The following is a 26,370-nucleotide window of genomic DNA, read 5'->3' on the forward strand; positions in this document are numbered from 1 at the left end:
CCCGTAGCCTTTGTGATGGTGGTGTATTGTTGCCAAGGTTACATTCTGACACAGTGTTTCTCCCCCCTGTAGCCTTGGTGATGGTGGTGTATTGTTGCCAAGGTTACATTCTGACACAGTGTTTTTCCCCCCTGTAGCCTTGGTGAACACCAACATCATCGTGGGCGCCATCACTGGCTCCATCCTTGTACTGGGGCTCATCGTCGCCATAGCAGCCTGGGGATACAAGTAAGTGGAGACGCCTTTCAAATTCAGACGACAGACAAACGACTGACCTCAACTTCCTCCATGAACTTACCACACGTCTGAGAGTACAAAGACACTCACAAATCACAGACAAGCTCACAGACACACTGGTAAACGAACCCGTGTATTGTACTGTGTAAGAGCAATGTCTAATGGGACTTAGCTGTGGTGGTACTGTTTGCTTCTCAACCATCTTAGATTTTTAATCCTGATACCATCATAACAGGCTTAAAGCCCCATTCAGACTGCAAACAACTGGCGACAAGAGACCGTGCAATATTAGTGTAGTTCAGCGTTTACACAATTTCAGGTGAAATAACTACTGGTGATGAGAGATTTGTTGGCCGACGAGCGAATTGGCGTATATGTGATTGACACACAGACACAGATGCATATCGTCCTCATCGTTACTTTGACCTTCTTCTCCTTAGGAGCTACAGGCAACGCAAATATGCAGAGTCAGAAGTTCACAGAAGATTCTGCCGGTAGGTTAAACTTGACAATAATAAGAAATGGAACATAATACCATGACATTAACAATTGATGTTAATATTGTCCTGTGATTTTTTGTGCATGTATTAATGTACTTTTGTGTGTGTGTGTGTGCATGTGTGTGTGCGTGCGTGCGTGCGTGTGCGTGCGTGTGTGAGTGCGTGCGTGCGTGCGTGCGTGTGTGAGTGAGTGCGTGCGTGCGTGCGTGCGTGCGTGTGTGTGTGCGTGCGTGCGTGAGTGCGTGCATGTGTGCGTGCGTGTGTGAGTGCGTGCGTGCGTGCGTGTGTGCGTGTGTGCGTGTGTGTGTGTGTATGTAGACAAATGCCGGCGGGAGACTACGTGAAGAAGCCGGGCGATGCTGACTCCTTCTACAGCGACATGCCTCAGGGCGTGAGCTCCAACTCGGCCAGCAGCTCCAAGAAGAGGTCGGCCTACCTGTCGCACCTGCAGATCTACTCCTGCTCGTTCACCCCCTCCATCCCATCCATCAGCCAAAACATCTCTCTGTTCGGCTTCAGGTGGGGCCCCACCTCCACCTCCATCCTCATCCTCATCCTCACAGCCTCAACCCAGCTAGCTGCTGCCTTTGGTTGACTGTTTTTATATTTTTTATTATTTGCCAGTTTCAGATTGTAGGCTACCTCTTCCTCTTTTCTCCAGCGTTGGAATTCTCCAAATCGATACTTATTTCAAAGCATTTGACTCTTAGAAGGGAATTGCTGTTCATGGGGTCTTTCGAAATCAAGTTATAACAAATTCCTCATGTAGACGAAGAGAAGTAAACTATTTTTTTTATCCTTTTGAGGACTTATCCACCATTCTGATCTCAATTTGTTCTTAATTAAGTATGTGGTGAAAAGTTGATGGTTTACTGAAGCTTGTGTGTCAAGCTATGTAGTTTATGCAGCAGGGCTTAAAGTTGTCAGGCCCTATCCCTGAACAAAGGCATGAGCCAGGCCATTTGAGATTTGAAAGTAAATAACTATATATGACGAATTTGAAAGCTTCTGTTCACTTCAGACACAGAATTTTCGACTTGCTTTTAGCCCTGATGCAGTGTGTTTAGCTTGCCTCACACACTTTATAAGGCTGAGCTAGCTTGTGCTAAAGCACACACTATCTGCTCTTCAGCTGAATGCAATAATGCTAACGCTAATCTCCTGCAGTTACCTGTTAGTTAATCCTGAGATATGATTTTAAGCATCACAGCCTCTCAGGTAATTTCCCATCAGCCACCTGTGCTACTCCTGAGAGACCTCTGAGTAAGTAACCCATCACAAGATGGTGGACATGTTTACGTGAGTATCTCCCTATCCAACACAGCAAACCATGGCAACACAGCAAACCATGGCAACATCCTTTCATTCATTCCACACGGTGTTCCCTTGTGTACTTGTTGTCCTCATGACATCATCATGGTCATCTGTGGTGGTTTCACTTGCATTCATTTCCATCTCCAGATGTCTCTCTGTCTGTACTCTATGTGTGTCTGTACTCTGTGTGTGTCTGTACTCTATGTGTGTCTGTACTCTGTGTGTGTCTGTACTCTGTGTGTGTGTGTGTGTGTGTATGTGTGTCTGTACTCTATGTGTGTCTGTACTCTCTGTGTGTGTGTGTGTGACCTATTGAAATTAAGACAAGAATGAAAGGAAGACAAAACAAAAAATGAGTTGTTCATGAAATTATTTGCAGAAAAGAAATCACTGTACTGGACCTGTCTCTGTTATTTAGTTAAACAAACAAACTTCTGATGTTTCACCAAAGCGTCCTGCTCTTCATCCTCTTCCTCACTGTGCGGCTTTGTTCTGAAGGTCAAACGGTCTGTCCCACTCGTGGAGCGAAAGAATCCCAGATGCCAAACACTCCGACATCTGTGAGAACGGACGACCCAGGAGCAACTCATGGCAAGGTAGCACACACACTCACACACACACACACACACACAAAGTACACACGCATACACACAGAAACACATACTTACTTGCCAAGTCAAGTTTATTTATATAGCGCATTTCATACACAGAGGTCATTCAATGTGCTTTACATAAACAAAATCAAACAATAATAACAAATAAAAGCATTGAAGGGCAATATAGTCAAAGAATAGTTCAAAAGGTAAAGATCATAATAAAAGGAAAACATAAAACACAAGGTAAAAATTTAAAATAAAGAATAATTAGTAAGCAAAAACAAAAACAAAGGCAAAAAAGTAATAAATTAAAAAAGTAATAAAAGACGAGGTAGAATAATTATCAAGGCAGATTCAGAATTTGTAACTCGGCGCAGTTAGCAGAAAGCATCTGAGAACAGTTTGGTCTTGACTTGCAACACAACAAAAGAGGTCTTTCTTTAGTGCTAAGGTCAAGGAAAGAAAACAGATCTAGATTCTCAGCAGATAGTCTGACTCTATTTGCTGTTGGCTCAACTAAGCAATCCTCCACCCCAGACACACACACACACACAGACAGACAGACACACACACACACACACACACACACACACACACACACACACACACACACACAACAAATATACACATAGCCCTTCCTTTTCTAATACAATTGAATAAGAATATAATAATGATAGCTCCTTGGACACTTCTCTTGTGCGCTTCACAGGGAATATAAGTGGAAGCCGTAAAAAGATGAAGGGCAAGAGGTTCCGCCCGCGCTCCAACTCCACAGAGTAAGTCACGTGTCCGAGTGATGCATATGTTACAGGCATGGACAGCCAAAATCACCATCCAACTGTCCTAGAGATCTGTAGAAATGTTTTTATGTATGTGGACATCATCCTTCATGCCATACTAACTTAAAAAAGAACTGGGAGTGATTGTTTTTCATGTTGCATGAGAGTCAGACAAAAGCCATTGAGCCAAAAGCAAAAACCTGTTTACACCTGTAGGTGGCAGCAAAATGTCTCAAATTAGGCATGTGCAATATTTCTGTATAATAAACAGGCATGGGAGGTGGTCCTAAAGGCATCTTGGGATATTATTTTGAGGAATGGATGTCCTGTGTCACTCATAAATACTGATGTATGAACAGCACTGTGTCCTTATCAGTGTGTATTTGGTCATAAATGTCTCTGGACTCTATATACTACACATCTCCTGATGTGATAGAGTCACACGTACACGTACGCTGTGTCAGAATATCTCTTGTAAGGTATTACTGATGAATGTGAACAGCTGGAATATGATGATTTTGCAGTTGTGCACACTTGTTTGTTTGTTTGTTTTTTTCCTCCTGGAATGAGACGCATGTGTAACGTGCACATGGATTTTTCACGTCTCTTTGAATGCAGCACCGGCCTGGATATTTTCATTCAAGCTTTTTCCCCTCTTCTGTGTTGTAGTCTGTTGGATGGTTGGTTGTTTGTTGTTGTTGTTGTTGTTTTTGTTTTCATGCACCTGGATCTAGAAGCATGAGACCAAAGTTCTGGAACAGAAATGCTTTGGAGGGACAAAAATTATTATATTAAATTATATTAAATTGCCACTGCAACCAAAATGCAATTGACCAACAGCCTACCCCCAAAACAAGACCCTTTAAACATTGCTACAATTCTCCTTCTGTAAAGAAGTTTCAATGATAATTAGCCCATAAAAAGTGAACCCTATTTAATGTATAAAATACTGTATTCCAGCTGTAGGCTACCTTTCTGCTCAGTTTATCCCTCTCTGTAAATGTGTCCACCTTAAGCACTCCCCTCACTTCACCACAATCTGACCATCTCCTTTCCTCTCCTCTCTCACTTGCATCTTGGTGGACTGTAGAGAATGACCATCTCCTTTCCTCTCCTCTCTCCTCTCATCTTGGTGGACTGTAGAGAATGTCTATGCTGTGCTCTGCTATCTTATACGATTACCTCTCCCTCTCCTCTCTCCATTCTTTCTCTCTCTTTCTCTTGATCTATCTCTCCCCCTCTTTTTTCTTCACTGCCTTTGCTCTCCTTTCTTTCTGTCCTTCTGCTTACCACTGTCCTCCTTCCCCTTGACCCTCCTACAGGTTTTTAACCCCTTGCATCCAAACTGAGTATTATGTAACTAAGTGGGTGGAGGATGTGAATAAAAACACTGAAGGACCCTATCTTAGGTACCGCCACAGATCTCCTCACTCTCCTCACTCACCACCCCCCCCCCCCCCCACCCGCTTAAAAGTCCTTTCTTTTAAAAACCTACCTCCTCCTCCTCTCCCTTTTTTATGTTTCTTTGTTGTCATAGAGAAAAATCAACTGTTTTCCTTTTTAGGCACTGTTTTCCAGTGTTAGTTTTGGAGATTGGTTTATTTTACTGAGTGATTGATTGATTGGTTGATTGATTCATTAATTGTTTTTTATCTTTTACTTTGTCTCTTTAGGTATCTTTACATATATTAGGGATCGCCATTCTTTGTCAGGACTTAGTACCAAGGCTCAATTACTCTCTTACTGAGAAGATAACATTGTTTTGTTATAACACAGTATTCCCAGGACACAACCAAAACACCTTATTTGTGAATTGCTCATCAATCCACATGCTTTCCATAGCAGATTCATCTGCCACACTCACACACACTTTAAAGCTCTTGCTATTCCTAAATGATTGCACAGTAACATAATAAATACACATGCATATTTGGTAGTCGTTTCATGAGAGTTCAGCATGTGCCCATGCTGCTAGCTCATTGTGCCTGACAGCAATTAGGATGACATTTTTCAGTATTATTGTGCCCTCATGTTAGTAGTTATTCATAATATATGAGGCATATGTCAGTCTACTTTGTTAAGACTTTCTCAAAGAGGACCTGACTAGATCAACTTGTTCATACACTACTGTACGAGGCATAAGGGAGCCTGAAATGATGCACATCAGTACAGCACTGTGCTTTACACTGGGCACATCAGTACAGCACTGTGCTTTTGAAAGCATTCATGGTTTTCACACTTCACCACTGCTATTCTATACATCTTAATCTTTGACGGAAATTATATTAAGCATTTATACACGTTTCTCAAATTATTTTGATGCATTTCCACAAGAAAGAGTCTCAAAACAAATAATAGGCCTAGAAAATATTTCTGAAAGTGTTTAAATTACCTTCCCTCCAGAAGTACATTACATTATTCACTGAGATGTTCTCACTCATTGTGACACTAGCCACCTCTCAACCACAATTTACCTCATATCTGTTCCTATAGAGTGATCCCAGAAAGAGAGTGTACTGTATGTGATAAAATGATTTTTAATTACATTTTATGTTTTATTTGACATGTTTTGTGTTTCAGTTGTTCTTTTACCTGATGTGTTTTATTTGTAGGATGACCTGAGCTGTTTGTTGTGTTACTGTCCTCACCCCATCTTGTACATATGGCATGTGCACTGCATTGCGTGTGTTTTGTGTGTGTGTGTGTGTGTGCCCGCCTCCATAACTGTACATGTATCTTATACGTATGCATTTTCTTTGACCCGTCTAGTTCCGTGCCGTGTGATTTGTCTCTGCTTGTCTATGTGAGTCTGTGATGACATCATCATATCATGCGGTCACTTTCACGGCCTCCATGGTGACCAGACTGGTCTGTTGTGACTCATCCCTCCATTCCTCGCCTGCTTCTCTCGGTTGTCGGTCGATCTAGACCCACACAGAACTGAAGGAGCTAACAGCGCTAAGCTAAATCTGCTGTTCCAAAGCCGCTCTAGACCCACACAGAACTGAAGGAGCTAACATCGCTAAGCTAAATATGCTGTTACAAAGCCAATGCAAAGCACACATGATTGGCCTTTTGGGCTTTAGCGAGACCTACAGTGGAGTTTGTTGGTGCTGTTGTTGTTATTAACGCGGGCCACTCACCCAGAGGGTTAAACTACCGACCAAATGTTTTCCACCTAAATATACCAAATGGAGCAGATTAACTGCTGTCATGCTCAAATGTAAGTCCTCATGGTTGTGGACAAAGTATGTTATGGCGGGTTGTTGTAAAGTGTGTGTTTTCATAAGGAGCAGATGCATCCAGACCAGTGCTGTGATCCACATGGACATCGTGCTAGCTCTTTGGAGTGAGGAGGGGTCTAACATGATGTTTGTCTCTCTATCTTCTCTCTCTCTCATCTTCTCTCTGTCTCTCTCGCCCCTTCCCATCATGCCCTGCAGGACTCTGTCCCCAGCGAAGTCGCCCACCTCGTCCACAGGGTCTATAGCGTCCAGTCGCCGCTACCCCTACCCTCTGCCCCCGCTGCCCGACGAGGAGCGGAAAGCGAACCGACAGAGCGCCAGGGTGAGAAGCACACACGTTCACTCATTCAAGTTTTTTACACGACATTTTGAGGAGTTGGAACCCAACCGTAGCGCTACTAGCCTTATTCCCCCGGTGCGGCCAGAACGAGGCTACAGGGTACACTTGCCATTACACCTCAGTCCAGCAGATGGTGGTAATGCACTCCGTTTGCAAACTGCCAAAAAATAGCTCACCGAAAAAGAAGAAGGGTTCGCTGGCCTGATCTTCTTCTTCTTCAGTGATTTTTTTTGGCAGTTTGCAAACGGAGTGCATTACCACCACCATCTGCTGGACTGAGGTGTAATGGCAAGTGTACCCTGTAGCCTCGTTCTGGTCGCACCGGGTGAATAAGGTGAATTGTAGAGCATTGCCTATCCATTACTGTAAATTCATTTAACTGAATAAATTTGTCTGTCTTCTCTTTTAGCTCTGGGAGACATCAATATAAGAAGATCCTACATTTCTGTCGCTTTTATACAAATGAGGAGTTAAAACAGGAACAGAATTTAAACAGTGATAAAACAAAACAAGGATGGACGACTGAAGATGAGGATTCGTGGAGAATAAAAAGGTGCATTGGGGGGAAAAAAAGTCCTCCAGAACTCTAGGGGGCACTGTGGCAAGAGCAGCCCTGATCCCACATTCAGCTACACACTGCTATTATTCATCGCCAACGTGCAATGACACACCAACTCACTCACAACTAAGGCGGGCCGCCACCTCCACGGCAACCATTAAATTCCCCCTCAGAGTGGACTGGAGTGAGTGACCGGAGCTTGGGTCCCTCTAAGAATCCCAACCAATACCCCTTTCCAATATTGACATGCCCCGCCCCTTTCAATACACAAACTCTTCTCTGATTGGTCACCTGACTGCCTGAACAATGTAAAACAGGGCAGGGCTAGGCTAATGTTATTACGGGGCGGGGAAGGGTAGGGAAGCACGCATTCACTGTAGAAATAAAAAAATAAAAAAATACACTGTATGCATGACAAAAAAAAAAAATCAGCTTAAACCATTCCTAGTGTTATAATGAAGTGTTAAAATGAAGACGACAAAAAAGATCCTTTTGTTTTCTTTTCTTTTTCGTGAAAGCATACATTGTAGAGGGCTGCATGTGACTGAGGGTTGACCTGTCTGCCAGTCTGTATAATTCCACTTCTTTGTTCATCCACCCACCCAGCACCACCCCCCCACCCCCCCGAGAAGCACAGGCCTAACACCACCTCTTGCTGCCCCCCCTCTCTCTCCTCCATGCCTTTTGTACATATGTACAGGTCCGAGTTCGAAGACACCAAATAACTGGTGTTCTTTTTCTTTGTTTCCTTTTTTAATGACAACTTTTTTTTTCTGGAAGGAGGAAGACGTTTTTTTTTTATCTTCCTCCTGCCGTCTCATAGTATGTGTTTAGAAGTACTGTACGTATGGAAAGAGATATCTTTTGTTTGCTAGACTTTTCTCCCCCTTACTTCTGTGTGTTTCTGTGAGAATGTATGTGTGTGTGTGTGTGTGAGACTGAGTACAGTATGTGTAGAGTGACTGTGTGTAGATTTGTCCTCTGCAGAATGTAACAACCCCCCCACCCTTTATTTTCAAACTAGTAATGTTTCACAGGCCAACCTCAGTGTTGCTGACTGATGTAGACAGTGTCACATGTACCTGCAACCCTTTGATATGATATGAGCATGGGTATGTTCAATAAGATCTGTGTATTGGTGGACTTTCATTGAAAACAGTCACAGTTGCTGTGATATCATCGTCCAAAACTGCTGTGTCCTACATTTCAGTGGCGGTCCCAGGATGTTGTGTAATCTAACTGTAGGTACCGTTACTATAGTGTAGTGCTTCATTGGTTGCGCTGCTGAGAATGTATCCATTTTGCTGTTCGATGATAGATCTCAATGATGGTGAAACAACATGTTTGACAGCACAGATGGAGTTAGTCAGTCTCAGTTAAACATTGTTAGATGAGGTGAGAGGTTTGTTAAAAGTGTTATTTGAGGAATTGTAGTGTGATGCTTGCATCAACTGGAATGGCTTTAAAAAGAAAACAAAATGTGATATGGTTGAAGAACTGGATGTCTTGTCTTTTTAAGATATGTTTTCATATTTTCTCTGCTGGATTCATTCATGCTTTTCGATAGCATTGATTGTGTTTATATGCATTCTGATTTGAGTTGAATGTTTCAAATACAAACTTGCCTTTTTAAGCAAATGCTTACCATCAGAAGTTAATTTACATAGCTGTCAGGCAGATAGCATATCTTATTTAGGATAAGAAAGCTACATCTCCCTCCATCATAAGACTTCAACTATCTAAACTATTCAGAGGGTTTGTATGTCTGTGTGTACGTGTGCGTCGTTGAGCTATTCACCCGAGGCTTGACAGACAAAGCGATCAGTAATTTTAATGTGGTGGTCCTCATGTGTACATATGCCATGGTCACCCAAATTCTTGTGTACTCAGAAGGCTTTTATTTTACAATGTGAGCCTGCTGTTCTTTGTGTACCAAGGAGGCTTTTATTTTGAAATGTGGGCACTGATTTCCTTTACCACTGTATGCACTATGACTGTACTTAATATCACTGCAACATTGAAATGACGTTGCCATGACAAGTAATAATAACTAAGTATTTTTAAGGTACCTTTTTAATGTCCTCCCAGTATTATGTATATATGTAATCCCGACAAAATGAAGTGCATTATGTATTATTCCTGTAGGTTCTTTTTCTGTTAAAGATTGAGTTCAACTAAGGCTCTGCCATTCCTTTCATTTTGTGAACACCTCCGTGACTGACCTGTTGGACTATATTAGCGTCCAGACATACACATAGACATTAACCTCAACACAATGAGGAATCAAGGCACCCCCACTATCTGCATAGGGACTCATGCTGAAAAGATTTGTACACCCTGCATGCTATCAGATTTCTCTCTCTCTCTCTCTCGATCTCTCTCTCAGCTTTTACACATTCCCCAAAGGTAGAGCAGACGGACGGTCAAGAGTTTATAAAAAATAATAATAATACTGCAGACGGTGCATCTCAAGCAATACTCTGTCTCTGTCCATCCCTCCCCACACATCGCCAGTGTACCACTCTCCTTCACGCACACACATCAGGTCACTCCGAGGACAAGGCAAGTCTGCTCACCATCCGCCATTTCAAAATAGGTCCACAAGGTAGTGTGTGTGTGTGTGTGTGTTCTAAGGTGGGTCTGGAGCTGTACTGTCTCATACTTGCCCCTGATCTGTGAGCACCCTGCACCCAGCTGGGCTCTCAGATGCCCAGGTGTCTGTGAGACTCTGACCATCAGCCCGCTAACAACCAGTCGGCAAAAAGAAACACTCTCAGGTGTGTTTTACGATCAGGCATCGTTGAACAACTTCGCCTGTTAAATGATAGACAGAGAGACTATCATTTTGAACACATTCTCTATCTTAGGTAACACGGTGGTTGCTCGACTCTGTTTTCAGGAAGCGCTCTTTTTGTCAGCAACTCTACCCACGCTCCTCTTGGTTTTGGGTCTCACCCCCCTGACTTACATGAATGTATTGAAGCAACCAAGCAGCGCAGCAGCGCAGTAACCCACAGCTCCAGACTCCTCCATCCTGACGCTCCATACATCATGTGATCCATACATCATGTGATCCATCGGATCCCCACCTGTTCCCCATAACCTAGGCCCATCCAGTGCATTCTTAGTGCTGTGCAACATCTCAGATCTACATACAAGATGTTTATATAACAGCATTTCCTTCTGTCGTATGCTGTACATAGACTGACTATTTAAAAACAAAAGGTCAATGCCCATATTTTCTTTTCTTACAATATCATTCAGTATTGTAATATATTTAATATAAAATAAACTTTCATTGAAGTGAATCATTGTGTGGTGTTTTTTTCTCTACCCCTCAATCCAACAGAGAAACAACTTTATCTGAAAATTCCAAACCAAGCCTGAGAGCAAGGAGGTTTACTAAAGGAGAGTGAAGAGGTTGTTTCTGCTAATATATAGTGTTCAATGTTGTGCTCCCTCCAGTCACTACGAGACCTTATACACCAGACTGTGTTCCAGAAAGATTCTGGCAGTCTGGCTGGGTGCTGTGGTCACGCCTATGTCCCAGTATTTATGCTTCCCAACCTGGATGTCCCAGCTGTACTGTACGTCCCAGAGTCGAAGCCCTCAGAGCCAAAGAGGAGTCAAACCTCTTATCTAGAAGATTCTGGCTTCCATAATTGTGTTTCACCGTGGTCAGGTCATTCGATATATCAAGTAATCTACCTGCAGTGTTGGGGTCTAAAATCACAGGACCTGAGGAGAAACAATTTTACAGTTACACACACATGCACAAACACCACACTCACACACAATATTTTACAACTATCACAATACACAGTTGCAGTCATATAGAAAGAAGATATATTGTCTGTTTGCCACACACGTTGGAAATACTAACACAAAAGGGTTTGTGACATCGTTAGTGATTACTCAGTTCTTCCACAAGATCTTTGAAACATTTCCAATTATTATATTTACTTCTGCCGATGAGATTACTTTTCAGTTCAATGTGTTTACGTATCTGTAACCAGAGTTACTCAAAAAACACCTGCCACATTTTCATGGAACTGTGAAGAGCTAGGCCTATAGCAAGGGCAGAGGGAAAACCCAGTACATTTTGGAGTGGATCTAAAACAGAGCAGCTAGTCAGGGAATGAGACTTGTGACAGAGGGGTGGCCAGTTTGATCCCTGACTGGTAGGGAAATTGTGGGAAGTACTAGCTGCCCAATTATCTGGGTTTGTGTGTGTGTTCACAACTCAATGTTCTCGCTGTGTGCTGTTTGTGTGTGTGTGTGTGTGTGTGTGTGTGTGTGTGTGTGTGTGTGTGTGTGTGATCAATGTAAGTATCTATCTATCTAAAAAGTGATGGATCCACAATTGCAGTCACATGGACACATATGTCTGTTAACCTTGGAAGAGGTCTGTCCTCTCTGAGTGCCATACTAGTTCTCTTCACCAGTGTGTGGGAGGGAACAATAGAAGTATAAGTATATATACTCTTTTGATCCCGTGAGGGAAATTTGGTCTCTGCATTTATCCCAATCCTTGAGTTAGTGAAACACACTGCACACAGTGAACACAGTGAGGTGAAGCACACTAATCCCAACGCAGTGAGCTGCCTGCTACAGCGGCACTCGGGGAGCAGTGAGGGGTTAGGTGCCTTGTTCAAGGGCACTTCAGCCGTTCCTACTGGTCGGGGTTCAAACCGGCAACCCTCCGGTTACAAGTCCAAAGCGCTAACCAGTGGGCCACGGCTGCCCTCAATATGAAGATGCATGCGAGTTAAAACTTACTATAGTGACTGATGTCCCGCATCGTTAGCCAGACCCTGAAGTTCAGGTTGCCCAGGTGCTGTGCCACATCAATCAGGGCTTCTGGAACGGCCTCTGGCTCCTTCATCTCACACTGGGCTCTGTAATAATGGGTGGGTGTCAATAGAACTGCATGCAAGGTGCCAAAGGGAGACAGCAGAACCAGACACGTCATTTACCTTTCCATGTATCCTCAACAAAGAGAGGATAAGATGAGATGAGATCTAATGCATATTTATACATGGAATGACCTATACAGTTTTCCTGTCCACAAGTTTTGAAAATCCTGTTAATTCCTTGCATTAAACTGTATATTATATAGGCTAACTGTATGAGCTTTTGCTACAGATACACAATGCGCTGTGTGAGTGAGAGTTTACCCTCACAGTACTTTGGGCTTGTGCAGCTGTATGTGCGATGACCATGTGCTCTGTTGCCATTCCCCAGTCGAGTTTTGATAGATGTAAATACAAACCTTCGACTCACTTCAGTGCCTTGCCTGATCTTTGAGAAATTCTCCCACACACACCCCTAGCAACTACACATCGCACAGTGTGATTTTGCAGTGTTATTTCTCTTACAGAAAGGAAGGTGATGGCTTCCAATTTCAGCTTCTCCTTAATGTCTTTGATTCTGTCAGTAAGAGAGGATATGTGCTCATATCATCAATCTTCTCCTTAATGTCTTTGATTCTGTCAGTAAGAGAGGATATGTGCTCATATCATCAATCTTCTCCTTAATGTCTTTGATTCTGTCAGTAAGAGAGGATATGTGCTCATGTCATCAATCTTCTCCTTTATCAATTGGCTCTTCTCGTCCTCTTCTTTTTTCAACACATCTAAACGAGCTTCTTCTTCATCTCGTAAGAACTGGTGAAGTTTCTCAAACTCCTCCTTAATCAGAGACTGTTTTTTTCAGCTTGTTTCTGAAAGGGGAAAAGTATAGAATGTAGACAAAGGAAGGTTCTCCGCGCTTCTGCCGTTTAGCGACAATCCGGTGCAACCAGGCCAAGGACAGATAATGTGACGAGGAGGAGAGGGACGCTGGTGCAGCTCAGATGTCCTCTTCATTTTTTATTTACTTAAAAGTGCAAAACATCATTGACTAACGTTTCGATGGGTAGTCACATCTTCATCAGAGGGAAAAGTATATACTTAGCATCTAATGATCCAGTCAAATATTCCTGAAAAGGTTTTTCATACTTACTTTGATGTACTCTACCCGACTGCAACAGGACTGTTCTCTTATTTTAAAGTCCCGCAACTTGCCCTGCAGGGAAGTCAGTGAATTCCTTGTTTCAGTCTGAAAAAATAAACAGTCAGATACACTACAACAGGCACATGAACAACAAATCACTGAATGAAAATGCTATCAAATGAGATGCCCTCTCATAAGTGTTTCAGTATAAATGCAGATTTATTAAAAAGAAATCATCTGCACCTTAAGATCAGCAGCAGCTTCATCTATTGGGCTGCAGTCGTGCGTCTTGTGCTCTCTGGAGTCGCGACACACCACACACAGCAGCTCCTTGTCATCTTTACAGAAGAGTTTGAATCTCTCTTTGTGAGAGGGGCATAACTCTCCGGACAGATTCTTCTCCTTCGTGTAGGCCTCACACAGGTCCTTCAAGATGATGGAGACAGGAGGATTGTCTCTCGATGACCTCCTCCTGCAAAGCGGGCACTCCTGGGATTTGTTAGTACTCCAGTAATTTTTCAAGCAGTCCATACATACACTGTGACTACATGACAGGACCACTGGATTCTTAAATATATCATGGCATAGAGAGCACATAACATCCTCTTCAGATAGGAATGAAGCCATTGTCAGAGCTGAGTGTAGGTAATGTCACCTTTAGCGTGTAACTGGACACCGACCTGTGTAACACAAGGAAATAGTCTAACTGACTAACTGGGTCTCATTTCAGGTCTTTCATATCATAGCATTAGCAGCAGAGTTTGTTCAGTAATAAGTGGTCTTCAATTGATTATATATAATCTAGCCCTTTTGATAATGTGGCTATCCAGCGGGGGATGTCAGTTACGGTACAGTTAAGGTCACTGACTAAAACACATCTTATACAGTTTCTTTACATTTACTGAGGTAAACAGACAGAGGCGTCGAAGGGATCCTGTCCATGTTGGCCAACAACTGTAATTACGTGGAGTCTAGTTAGTAGTGATAATAGTTTAAATAAATAGTTTATTTTCAAGTTTGACAACATCCCCTACTACAGGACTACATTATAGCCACTTAGCCATTGCTGAAAGTTATTTGATATTGTTATTTGCCATTTAATAATACTCATATTTGCATATCAAATATTACACATAATATGTCTTTAATTTAAGTAGTGAAAAGGAAAAACGTACAAGTCTCCAGTCAACACTCCTCCTAGAAACAAACAGCGGAAAGCCGGAGACTTTTACACCCTATGGACTTTACCCAGTGTGATAACAGCAGACTACGTGGTTCCTCTTCATTTCTAGTGTTATGGTAGTTAGCTTTCTGATAACCTCTAACAGAGCTCTTCTAATGCATATTCTCTTGTTTGGGGTGCTTCATGTAACAGCATTTCCTTCTGTCATATGCTCTACAGACTCACTATTTTAAAAAGGTCAATATCCATATTCCCCTTCTTACTATATCATTCAGTAGTGCAATACACTGTATTTAAAATATAAAACAAGCATTGCATGGATTCTCTGTACATTGAAAGGAAGGGGAACAACTTTATTTGAAACAAATAAATCCAAAACTGGACCAATTTGGCAGGTAGTTCCAAACCAAATCTGTAAACAAGGCCTCAAGTCAGTAAACATATGTTCTGAGGACTGAATGCTATTACTGTTGATCAGTATACGGTTTGCCTATAGTACAGAGTACTCATAGACTGTTCTCCTTCAGTTGAGATTTATCATATTATATTTTAATGACCTATATACATCACTTCAAGGAATAGCATTCCTCAGATCAGTTTCAGGAATGATTACATTGCTAAACTCAGAGATTACTTTACAGCCAATCAGATACACATAATGATCTGACACTCTCAAAGAGACGTGAAATAAGCCGCTTCTATGAAATCCCCAAGCAAGTGTAATAACGTCTTCAAGAAATGCCATAGCAGCGACACGTGGTAGCCATACATCCAATATACACCATATGCCTATGGCTGTTAGTTACAGCTACCGAAGCATTGCGCAGGCAGTATATGGTGCAAACTTAGTGTGTTCCGGCTAAAATTGTATCCAAAGGTCACAGTCATTGTCCACCACTACAGTGGGGGTCACTGGCAGGATCTTCAAGGCGTTCGCTTGGTAGTATGTCTGAAAGAATGGAAATAATTTCTCAGTGAAATTGTGTTTGACAGTGTGTAGCTTAGTCTCGCTAACGGCATCAGAGAAGGTCAGCTTGCCTTGGGCAAAGTCCAGGTCAACTCTGATGATCTCAGGTGGTTCGCTCAGAGACAAGGGGGAGTTTATTCCTAAGCATTGTACAGAGTGGGTCACAGTGTCCGACCAAAACTCGGTGCGAGACCTTAAACTCCAGACTGTGCTCCAAGTATCGTTCGGTTTGGGCATTGTGGTCACGCCTATGTCCCAGTATTTATGCTTTCCAACCTGGACGTCCCAGCTGTAGGTCCCAGAGTCGAAGCCCTCAGAGCCCAAGACGCAATTGCCGTATCTCTCGGGGTTACTCGGAAGATTCTGTCTCCCATAACTGTCTTTCACCGTGGTCAGGTCATCAGACAGGATCAGTAAGTCGCCGGCAGTGTTGGGGTCAAATATCACAGGACCTGCACAGAAACGGTTTACACACACTAAAACACACATTTTCACGGCCATTATTAGACAGTTGCTGTCCAACACTGACACGACATGCTGTTTGCTGCTAACATGTTTAGTGTTTTGCAAACACTAAAGGAAAAGCTTCTGAGCATTAAAGGGAAGGGTTCTTAACATTAGAGGAAATAGTTCTGAACACTGAGGAAAAGAGTTATTTAGATTGAGGGAAAGAGTTCTTAACACTGAAGGAAAAGGTTCTAAACATTAAAGGAACATGTTCTAAACATTAAAGACAATGGTTCTTGACGTTCCTGAATTTCATTCCAAAGAAGAGCAGATTTGTACCAACCGGGTGGACCAGTAAATGTATCCCTCTGGGGGCTAAATGAAATGAATAGGGGTAGTATTTTACTCTACCACCATAATTCACTAAATCAACTCCTCAGCTAGGTAGATCAGCTAATTAGCAAAATTACCTGTATTAAGTGCACAGGTCAAACCAATACATGGTAGGACATTGGCTTTCTGAGGCTGGACTTTTACAACTCTGCTCCATGCCTATATAATACCTCCATGGATGCCACATACTGTACAGCTTTTGGCCTTGGCAGAGGTCGCCCACTCGTGTCTTGGTGTTTAATGACCCCAACGTTGTCTTCAAGGCAGCGCTGCCTGGAAGGCCCTATGGTTAGGCATGGGTTAAAGTTAGGGTTAGGGTTGGGGTTAGGTTTAGGATAAGGTGTCTTTAATTCGACGGAGGCAGCGCTGCCTGGATGACGACGTTGGGGTCGAGCCGTGCACTCCCTCCACTTCTCCTTTCCACTTCTACTGTATTCAAGAGTTTGCGAGCTTTAGTCAATTTTAAACTCACAGTAGGAACTGATGTCCCGCATCTTAAGCCAGACCTTGAAGTTGAGGTTGCCCAGGTGCTGTGCCACATCAATCAGGCCTCCTGGAACGGCCTCTGGCTCCTTCATCTCGCGCTGGGCTCTGTACAACCATTGCATGGTAAGGGTCACTGGAACTGCATATAAGGGTCAGAACGCAAAGGGGGATAGGCAGCACCAGACATGTCACTTACCTTTCCATGGTGTCCTCAAAGTCCTGTAATCAACAGAGGAAGAGAGATCTAACACACATTTACATGGAATATGTGCTGTAGTTTATGCTGTCCAGATGTTTTTTAAAATGGTTGTGTTTAGGACTGTGTGATATGACCAAAATATCATATCAGCAGGATAAAGGTCCTTTCCTATCCCGATAATGATACATATCATGATATAGCACGATATTTTCTGTACATTGAATAGAATAAATGGCTAATATAGCTAACCACATGAAAAAGATAATTTCTTATTACATTTTGAATTACACTTGACAAACATGGCCTAAAATACAAAGAAACCTCCGCCGAATGAACAGTACAAAGAGGATAACTGATTTTGGCTATCAACTAGATCAACTTTGTTTCACCAAAATCCAGAAACAACCAAATGACAGGACCACAGTGGATCGCAAGGATCAATCAAAGAATCATAAACTGTAATCAATCTATATCAATCGTTATGTTTTGTGGTGAAATTGTAGTGAAGTAAGCCTATTTCAGCTACTTGCCCATAGTGACCTGACATAATTAGAATCATCAAACTGATAAGATTGATTCATCACGAACAGAAGCATTTTAGCCCAAAGCTGACCTCATCCCAAATATGTGTTGGTCTCTGAATAGGCTCTGCAAGAATTAAAAAGCTCTAAAGACAACTTTTCTCTAGATAAGGAAGCTTACAATGTTGGACAATATATGCCATCTCATCTATACTTTCACAATCAAAGTAATTCAGATAAATATCAATAATACTGTTTTAATATAGTATATATGTATGTAATATAGTATGTATGTAATATACTGTAATACTGTTTTAATATAGTATGTATGTAATATACTGTTAAAATAGTGTAATATAGAATTACATTTCTGGCTATTTACATCCCTGAAAACTAAATATTCCACCTAAATGTGTTATTTTTCTTACTAAGAGGAAGGCAACTGCGTTTGCTTTCAGCTCCTCCTCTATGTCCTTGATTCTGCCTGAAAGAGATGAAATCTTCTTGCTGATGTCATCAATCTTCTCCTTCATCAACTGGCTCTTCTCCTCCTCCTCTTCCTTCAGCACATCTAAACGAGCTTCCTCTTCATCTCGTAAGAACTGGTGAAGTTTCTCAAACTCCTCCTTAATCCGAGACTCCGCTTTTTCAGCTTGTTTCTGGGAGGGGAAAGTGCATACAGTCTATGCTATTTAGCATCTATCTAACAATCCAGTATTCCAGAAGTGATTTGTTCATACTTACTTTGATGTGCTCTGCCATATCCTGATAAATGCGTTCAGTATTTTTAAATTCATTCAGCTTGTCCGTAAGGGGTTCCAATGCCTCCTTGACTTCCTCCTGAAAACACTCAACAGTCACTGACACATAAGATACTACAACAGGCACAGCAAATGTTATACTTTGCTGTATGAGTCCAGATTTATTGTCACAACAACAACAACAACAACAACAACCAACAACAAACAACCAACAACAACAACTGCACCTTAAGATCAGCAGCAGCTTCATCTATTGGGCTGCAGTCGTGAGTCTTGTGCTCTCTGGAGTCGCGACACACCACACACAGCAGCTCCTTGTCCTCTTTACAGAAGAGTTTGAATCTCTCTTTGTGAGAGGGACATAACTCTCCGGACAGATTCTTCTCCTTCGTGTAGGCCTCACACAGGTTCTTCAAGGCAATGCACACGGGAGGGTTGTCTCTCGAAGACCTCCTCCTGCAAAGCGGACACTCCTGGAATTGTTTTGTACTCCAGTAATTTTTCAGGCAGTCTTCACATACACTGTGACTACACGACAGGACCACTGGATCTTCAAATATATCACAGCACACAGTGCATGTGAGATCCTCTTCAGGTAGGAACGAAGCCATTGTCAGAGCAGCACTTAATGTCACCGTTGAAGTTTTAACTGAATGTCTATCACTGTAACATAAATGCATTTAATTTCAGGTCTTTCGTATGCCATTAGCAGTGGAGTTTGTGCAGAAGATAGCCTTCTCAACAAAGGTTTGATTATGAAGAAAGATGACAGCATGTGACAATCCTCTTATGTAGGCTACCCACCACATAGGCTATTTACAGAAATAACTGCACTACTTAAAGTGTTAAAGAGTAGCAATTGTGGAGAAATGTGCAGTTCATATGCAGGACATGCAATATTTTGGACATGAACAACTGTATTGAACTACATACATACTGTACTTTATAGCACAAATGTAATAGTTTAGTAGCCCACCACACCACACAAACGAATATGCTTTAGCTTATCAGAGAAAAACATGCTTACGTCGATATAAAAATGTACAGCTTAATTTAGAGTTAAAATGCTATTGATACCGGTGCAAAACGTCAGTCATGAAGATGATGATGTTATGCCTAGATGGTGATAGTGATGGATGAAAGCAAATTATGCACGTCAACGTCGTGGTTTAACAATTAGGCTACTAATGGCACATTAACAGTTTACGGATTAAATGTAAGTAAGGTTAAAAACTTACCAGCGTAGTCAACAGTCTCAGTCAACCAAGAACTGTGGATGTAGAGAGCATGACTTTCACAAGTGATGCAATTGTCTTCTTCATTGGAAATCGGTAACATCCGTTCTACCGCCACCAATTGGGCTGGTGGGTTAGAAAATCGCGTTCGAGTGTGGCAAATTTGTACGGTCAGTTACCACAACTTGCACACAACGACCTAATCAGCCACTTGGATTAGGTTCCTGATGGACTATGAAGTATTATAATACGATTAGTATGAAGTGAAGACATCAAAATGCATGTGGAATATATTAAATAGATTAAAAGTGATTGTTTTTCTTCTAACTATAATATACTAAAAAAAAATCAATTTTCTTAACATTAAGTAGGCTATGCTATGTCTTCATAAAGACAGAGGTATCAGACTGTATGGTGTGTATTCAGTAGCCCAACAATTGAGAAATAATTCAATAATAACATAGACTGCAGTAATTATGAGGAGGAGGAGAATGTAACAGAATAAAATGTACAATATGTGAACTTTGCAAGTTTGTTGCTGTTGTTACAACTTTCACTGACATTGACACCCATCATATTAGTCAGACCTACAGGTCCAGAAGATGCACTGTTAAACATTCGCCAGCAGATGGGAGTATATGCTGCAGAAGATTGGCAGCAGGCCTATCCCAGAGGGGCAGCGTCACTAGTCGACCCAAAACATTACCGGGCACAGTCCAATCTAGTAATAATAATAATAATAATAATAATAATAATTTGCTGCCAAATATGCAACAGGAGCTAGTTAAAAACCTAAACTTGGATTGCACCACATACACTTCCTGCTAAAAAAAAAAAAAATCTGTTATACTTTCAGAATGTTATTATGATGGAACTTTCGACTGCAAGAAGTCATAAAACTAAAATGTCAACATTACAGGACTTGCAAGCCATTTGAGATAAGACACATTACATGCTTTGATGATTTGTTTATTCAGTCCATAGCCCAATGTGAGATGAGATCTATATCTGTGGTATGGGAAGAGGGTTGTGTGGTGGTGGTGGTGGTGGTGGTGGTGGGGGGGGGTATTGAAATTGATATTATTGTGACGTTGAGCATAAAACAGTATTGCTTTGTTTGACAATAAAAACAGTGAATTAAAAAAAAAACTAAACTTATTTACTGGGGGCACACAGCAGTTCAACACTGGGGCATGTGCCCTCTAAGGGGTCTGGCGGCGCCCATGCCAGTATCTCAATTTCAGCTCATTCTATGCATAATTCAAAGATAATCCAGGGGTTTACCAATATATCCTTTAATGTGCAGTGTTTCAGGTTTCACAAAAGAGATTCTTCAGGCATCAAGTTCCATGTTATGAACGTGAAGAGCATGTCATTCCTATAGGCCTACTGTTTTCAAGATCCCTGGGTTTTACAGATACCACGGTAAACAGTGAATTCTGTAAAGTAGAGGAAAATAGATAAAGATGTGCCATGTACTTACATATTTGAAATAAATCTATTGCATTACCGAAAAGTGAATTATCATTTTAACAGAACTACCTTTAAAACAGTCATAATTGGCAAGGGTCCCAGAAGGTGTAGGTCTACAGCACTCTCATTTGAAGGTGTAGGTCTACAGCACTCTCATTTGAAGGGAATAGTGAATAGAGGTTAATGATGTGTTGGAGGATGTCAATAGTCAGAAGATGCAAAGATTTGCAAATCAGTGAATGATGAAACGTGTCATACTTTTTTCTTCTGCTGTCTTCTACAGTGTCAAAAAACCCCTCTGGAACATACCGGTACTTTTGAAAAAGAACCAGCACGGCCCACATTGGGTTATCCCATTGTTATGGAAGATCTTTGTGGTAAAATCCTCAGGGGAGATTGTGCGCACCAATTAAAAAAGAACGGAAACACCCTCTCGGAGAAGGTGTGTCTGAATGTGTGCAGGTGGGTGTCGTGAACAGAGTCCGAGAATGACACCGTTCCCTTGGCCAAGTTCAGCTGCACTCGGACCCTCTGCAGTTTGCCGTTCACCGGGAGAGGCGATCCAGTCTGGCCAGAGGATCGCGACTTGTACCTCCCGTCCATGTGCAGCACGCACCAGACGCCGCTGTTGAAGAATATCAGCCCTTTCCTCTGGTTGGACTCCGTGGTGACGCCCAGCATCCAAAGCGTGCTGTCTCCCACATCCACGTCCCAGCTGTGGGCCCCAGAGAGGAATCCCTCAGAGCCCAGCACACAGAGGTACCAGTTGAATCTCTCCGGGTTGTCAGGCAGCTGCTGTCTCTTGTCGCTGTAGGTGACACTGGTCAGGTCGTCAGACAGGGTGAGACGAGCATCTGCAGTGTTGGGGTCAAGGATCACAGGAGCTACAGGTGGCCAAAGAGGACATTAAGGGACAGTCTGCTGAATCGGGATGGAGAGTACTTAATTGCAGGTTTAACTGATCCTCTAAAGATCCTTGAATACTGTGTTATAAGCAGAAAAAGGTCAGATTTATTTATTTAAAAACACTCATATATAGCACAGCACAGAATACACTTGTTAACTCACTGTACTGAACCAAGTTCTGCATCTTCTTCCAGACGTCAAACTTGAGGTTGCCCAGGTGCTGGGCCACATTGAGCAGAGCTCCAGACGCTCTCTCTGGGTCCTGTAGCGTGCACTGCGCTCTGGAAGCACATTCAGCTGTCAGTGCTGTGGGTCTGTGATTCAGCTGTCAGTGCTGTGGTGTTCAGCAGTCAGTGCTGTGGGTCTGTGTTTCAGCTGTCAGTGCTGTGGGTCTGTGATTCAGCTGTCAGTGCTGTGGGTCTGTGATTCAGACACTCCATCAGTAAGGTTAAAGAGATATGAACATGGCTTACCTCTCCATTGTGCCCTTGACGTTCTGTCAAAACAAGAGGAAGTTGGATTTCACATATGTTATGGTTATGGTTATGGGATTTGGCAGACCCCTTTGTCCAAAGCGAAAATATGTGAGTGTCTTTATTAGTTGTAAGCAGGGGGTCACTGACCCCTTTGAGATGTTTTTAAAATATTTGGGTGATCCGATCACAAGTAGTCTGGTCTAAATTCAAGTGTAGACAATGACCAAGACGCATTGTGATCCGATCCAGTCACTTGCTGAGGTGGTCTGACTCATTTGACCACATATCTTTTGTAGTGTAAACACTAATGCATCCTAGTGCGATGGATGCATGTAAAAACCGCGATGTGTTTAAGCAGACCACCTGTGAGCAGATCATCCCAGACGCATTCTTAAAACAAATGTAAACAGACCCAGTAATTTGACTTATTCAGGCATTGTTTGGAAACTAAAACGAGGCTACAGGTCAGGATACTCAAACTATAGGATTGTTCCCAGCATTCGCCAGTAGGTGGCAAAAATGCATTCGTTTTTCTCGATTGCTTTGACCTGCTTAAGGAAACTGGGATCCACTTGGTCTTCATAAACACTTTCTTTGCACAGCAGTTTTGGGGGGTAGCCGTGGCCTACTGGTTAGCACTTCGGACCTGTAACCAGAGGGTTGCCGGTTCGAACCCCGACTAGTAGGCACGGCTGAAGTGACCTTGAGCAAGGCACCTAACCCCTCACTGCTCCCCTTACATGTTGATGCAGGCAGCTCACTGCGCCGGGATTTAGTGTGTGCTTCACCTCACTGTGTGTACACTGTGTGCTGTGTGTGTTTCACTAATTCACAGATTGGGATAAATGCAGTGACCAAAATTCCCTCACGGGATTTAAAGATTTAAATCTCTTGCGAATGTGTTCACACATTTTTCAACCCTTTTGCAAAACATTTAACACAGATGTCATTCAAAAACCCCAAACTCTATTGGTTTTCCCGTGCTAAACAAAAGGAAAACATCTTTTCATAGGTGGTATAGATTCCTTGCATAAGTCTGAATCTCTGAATCACCTGTGTGAAACTCCTTTGCACAATTCTTCAATCAGCAATCATTTATTATGCATATTAGATGCCATGTCTGTTCTTTGTTGCTATTTGCAAGTATAGATCTAAAGTACGGTATTGCCTATTTGGTGAAGAAAACAGTACAAAAGGTGTTTACTGTAGGTCTATTTTGATGAAAAATGCAAGTTGTAGTTCAGTGAAATTTGTCTTGTCTAAGTGCTTTCTGTAAGTCTTACATGTCAATGACAGTTACATCATGGGAGGAATGAATACAATTATTTTTTATTAATTTAGACTTTAGCAAAAATGCTCACTTTGAGAACTATATTTTGCATTTTGTTGTCCAGTTGTAATGATTGATTGAAATCACACAGTGATTTGACGTCAGGATGTGTTGTTTGATGGCAAGATTTGCTTTTGCTGCATGTTTTAAGTGTTTTGAGAGAGTAGCAGCCAGTGTGCTTTTGTTCAGACACGGGTGTTAACTGTTTTGAGAACGTGATGTCAGAGTTGACACAAGCATCAAAACGATCGAGAAAAACTGATATAGTGACTATATATATATTATAGTCAGTGTAACCTGTAGCCTCATTTTGGTTTACACAATAACCACCTGAAAAAGGCGAATGGAGACTGCTGTCTCACCTGTAAGAATGAGATGTCCTCGGCTCTAATCTCCTCTTCTATGGTCCTGATTGTGTCAGAGAGGAATAGAATGTCCCTGGCCATCTTGTCAAATGTACTCTTCATTAAAGAGGTCTTCTGCTCCAGCTCGTTCTGTAGTGCCTCAAGCCTGGCAGCTTCCTCCTCTCGTAGAAACTGGTGCATCTTTTCAAACTCTTTTTTAATCAGCTTCTGTGTGCTTTGGGCCTGACACTGGCATGGTAAACTTAATCATTAGTTTCATATATTAATAATATTCATAGATAATATATTATTATATATTAATAATGTATTCATACATTTGTACTCATCAAACAACTACAAAATGTACTCATTTCACATTTCACACAACTATACAATTGAATGAATGTCTATTCACCTTGATGTGGTCTGCCGTTTCATCGTAGGTTTGTTTTATTTCTTTGAAGGCCTTCAGCTTCTCTTGCAAGGCTGGGAGTTTATTCCTCAGTTTTTCCTAAAATTAATTAGCACAATTAGCAGGTATTTGAAGACGTAGTCAACACATTTTTAAGCCATGACATGAGAAAACCATGAACAAAATGATTCTTAAGACAGTTTGTGGATGTGATGGTATGGGGTCTGATATCTCATATGCAACCAGTACACAAATAGGCATGTTAGGCACAACTGGTGTTGACTTATAGCTGCTTATGAGACTCTCTAACATGTAACTGCTAACTTTCATGATAAAATAAGTTAAGTTAAATAAGTTAAAGTTAAGTTACTTTATTTGTCCTGAAGGAAATTAGTAAAATTCTGTCCAAGTCATTGAAAAGTGTATTTTCAACTCATTTGTTCCATTGATCAATTCCGAACAACAATTCCTGCATCTGTTGACATGACATATGTTTGCTCCTTACCTTCAGACCCAGCGTGGCTTCATCCAGAGGTTGGCATTCGTGACATTTGTGCTGCCTTGAGTCGCGGCACACCACACACAGAGGCTGTTTGTCCTCCAGGCAGAAGAGCTTGAACTGCTCGCCGTGGGCAGGGCAGAGGACTCCAGACCTTACAGGCCACGTCCGGCACTGGTCACTCTCCGACGCCTTCTCCCTCTGGCTCAGGACAGCCTCACACAGGTTCCTCAGGGCCAGGTTGCAGGGAGGCTCGGCGTCCAGGGACCTCTTCCGGCAGAGCGGGCACTCCCGGGACACCTTGGTGTTCCAGAACTGCCTCAGGCAGGTTTTACAGATGCTGTGGCTACACGACAGCACCACAGGATCTCTGAAAATGTCCCGACACACCGGGCACGTGAGGTCCTCCTCTGGTAGGGATGTTTTGCAGGCCATTCTCCTCACTAAAGTGGCGCTTCCTCTTCTGGGGTATATCTCTTTCTGAGACTCCGTGAGAGAAGGTCAAAGTCTGCAAGACTCTGACTTTATATGGTCCACTGTTGACGTGTACAAAATTCCTCCCAAATACAAACACACACAAACACACACTCACAAAGTCCCTTTTGTTGCCAAGTCCTCTTTATCTATGAGTATGATGAATCAGAATGGTTCTCACACTCCAACTACACTGCCAACAGGAAGCTGTGGCCCAGTTTGTTTGTCATTTCCTGGCCACAAGCCACCTTTGACGCAGTCCTCTTCACCACTTTTTAGGGCAGGGGTCTTATGGCCCACGAGTTTTATGGCCCAAATGCCTCCAAAATAACCTAATGCACAATGCTGACAGTGATACAGATATGTAATGCAGTGATATATTTCAGAGGTCGGTGACCATTGCAAGACAACTGCTAAGTGGGAACTTGTGGTAACACAAAGGCTTAAAACATTCACAAAATGGAGGTCTCATTCAAATCACTCAAAAGTGACAAAATGGCAGACCAGCTGTGACAAAAGAACATCATGTGATTCCACTCTGGGATGCACCTGAGATGACTCACTCTCATGGGGGAATTTTCAGATTGAGGTAGAGCCACACACTCATGTTTGATCACTCTCAGAAGTGTTTGCCCTAATGGTAGAGCCACACACTCATGTTTGATCACTCTCAGAAGTGTTTGCCCTAATGGTAGAGCCA

General features: G+C 42.3%; 3 protein-coding genes across 6 annotated transcripts in view; 1 reads left to right on the forward strand and 2 right to left on the reverse strand.

Annotated features, from left to right (window-relative positions):
- The window catches only part of adam22 (ADAM metallopeptidase domain 22), a 73,216-nt gene extending 62,338 nt beyond the window's left edge, over positions 1-10,878 (forward strand). Inside the window, exons 25-31 of one of the 3 annotated variants that reach the window (XM_042105666.1) lie at positions 138-228; positions 678-731; positions 1,056-1,256; positions 2,550-2,647; positions 3,357-3,423; positions 6,870-6,993; positions 7,421-10,878. In XM_042105666.1, coding sequence (XP_041961600.1) covers positions 138-228; positions 678-731; positions 1,056-1,256; positions 2,550-2,647; positions 3,357-3,423; positions 6,870-6,993; positions 7,421-7,441 — 656 coding nt within the window. In that variant the 3' untranslated portion in view covers positions 7,442-10,878. Of the gene's footprint in view, positions 1-137; positions 229-677; positions 732-1,055; positions 1,257-2,549; positions 2,648-3,356; positions 3,428-6,869; positions 6,994-7,420 lie in introns of those variants that run through there. The other 2 variants (XM_042105667.1, XM_042105668.1) reach the window with 2 other exon arrangements.
- Positions 10,809-19,940, reverse strand: LOC121719928 (E3 ubiquitin-protein ligase TRIM35-like). The gene is made up of 10 exons (XM_042105694.1): positions 19,760-19,940; positions 18,749-19,184; positions 18,505-18,600; positions 18,189-18,419; positions 17,237-17,259; positions 17,027-17,145; positions 13,808-16,190; positions 13,574-13,636; positions 12,350-12,468; positions 10,809-11,308 (listed from the first exon to the last, which is right to left on the reverse strand). The coding sequence occupies exons 2-7, from the start codon at positions 19,130-19,132 to the stop codon at positions 15,607-15,609; spliced, it is 1,437 nt and encodes a 478-aa protein (XP_041961628.1). The 5' UTR covers positions 19,133-19,184; positions 19,760-19,940; the 3' UTR covers positions 10,809-11,308; positions 12,350-12,468; positions 13,574-13,636; positions 13,808-15,606.
- Positions 19,941-21,029: 1,089 nt separating this feature from the next.
- LOC121719929 (E3 ubiquitin-protein ligase TRIM35-like) lies at positions 21,030-26,304 on the reverse strand. Of its 2 annotated transcripts, XR_006034406.1 has the most exons (7): positions 25,203-26,304; positions 24,701-24,796; positions 24,304-24,534; positions 22,609-22,631; positions 22,298-22,416; positions 21,299-22,113; positions 21,030-21,195 (listed from the first exon to the last, which is right to left on the reverse strand). XR_006034406.1 is itself a non-coding variant. In XM_042105695.1 (6 exons), exons 1-6 carry the CDS (start codon positions 25,629-25,631, stop codon positions 21,578-21,580), a joined length of 1,434 nt encoding a protein of 477 aa, XP_041961629.1. In that variant the 5' UTR covers positions 25,632-26,304; the 3' UTR covers positions 21,030-21,577. The 2 variants fall into 2 exon arrangements, 1 of the variants encoding a protein (XP_041961629.1); XM_042105695.1 differs by having other exon boundaries at positions 21,030-22,113.
- Between the last annotated feature and the right edge of the window lie 66 nt (positions 26,305-26,370).

Source organism: Alosa sapidissima, chromosome 10 (genome assembly GCF_018492685.1).
Source record: "Alosa sapidissima isolate fAloSap1 chromosome 10, fAloSap1.pri, whole genome shotgun sequence".
Classification (NCBI taxonomy): domain Eukaryota; kingdom Metazoa; phylum Chordata; class Actinopteri; order Clupeiformes; family Clupeidae; genus Alosa; species Alosa sapidissima.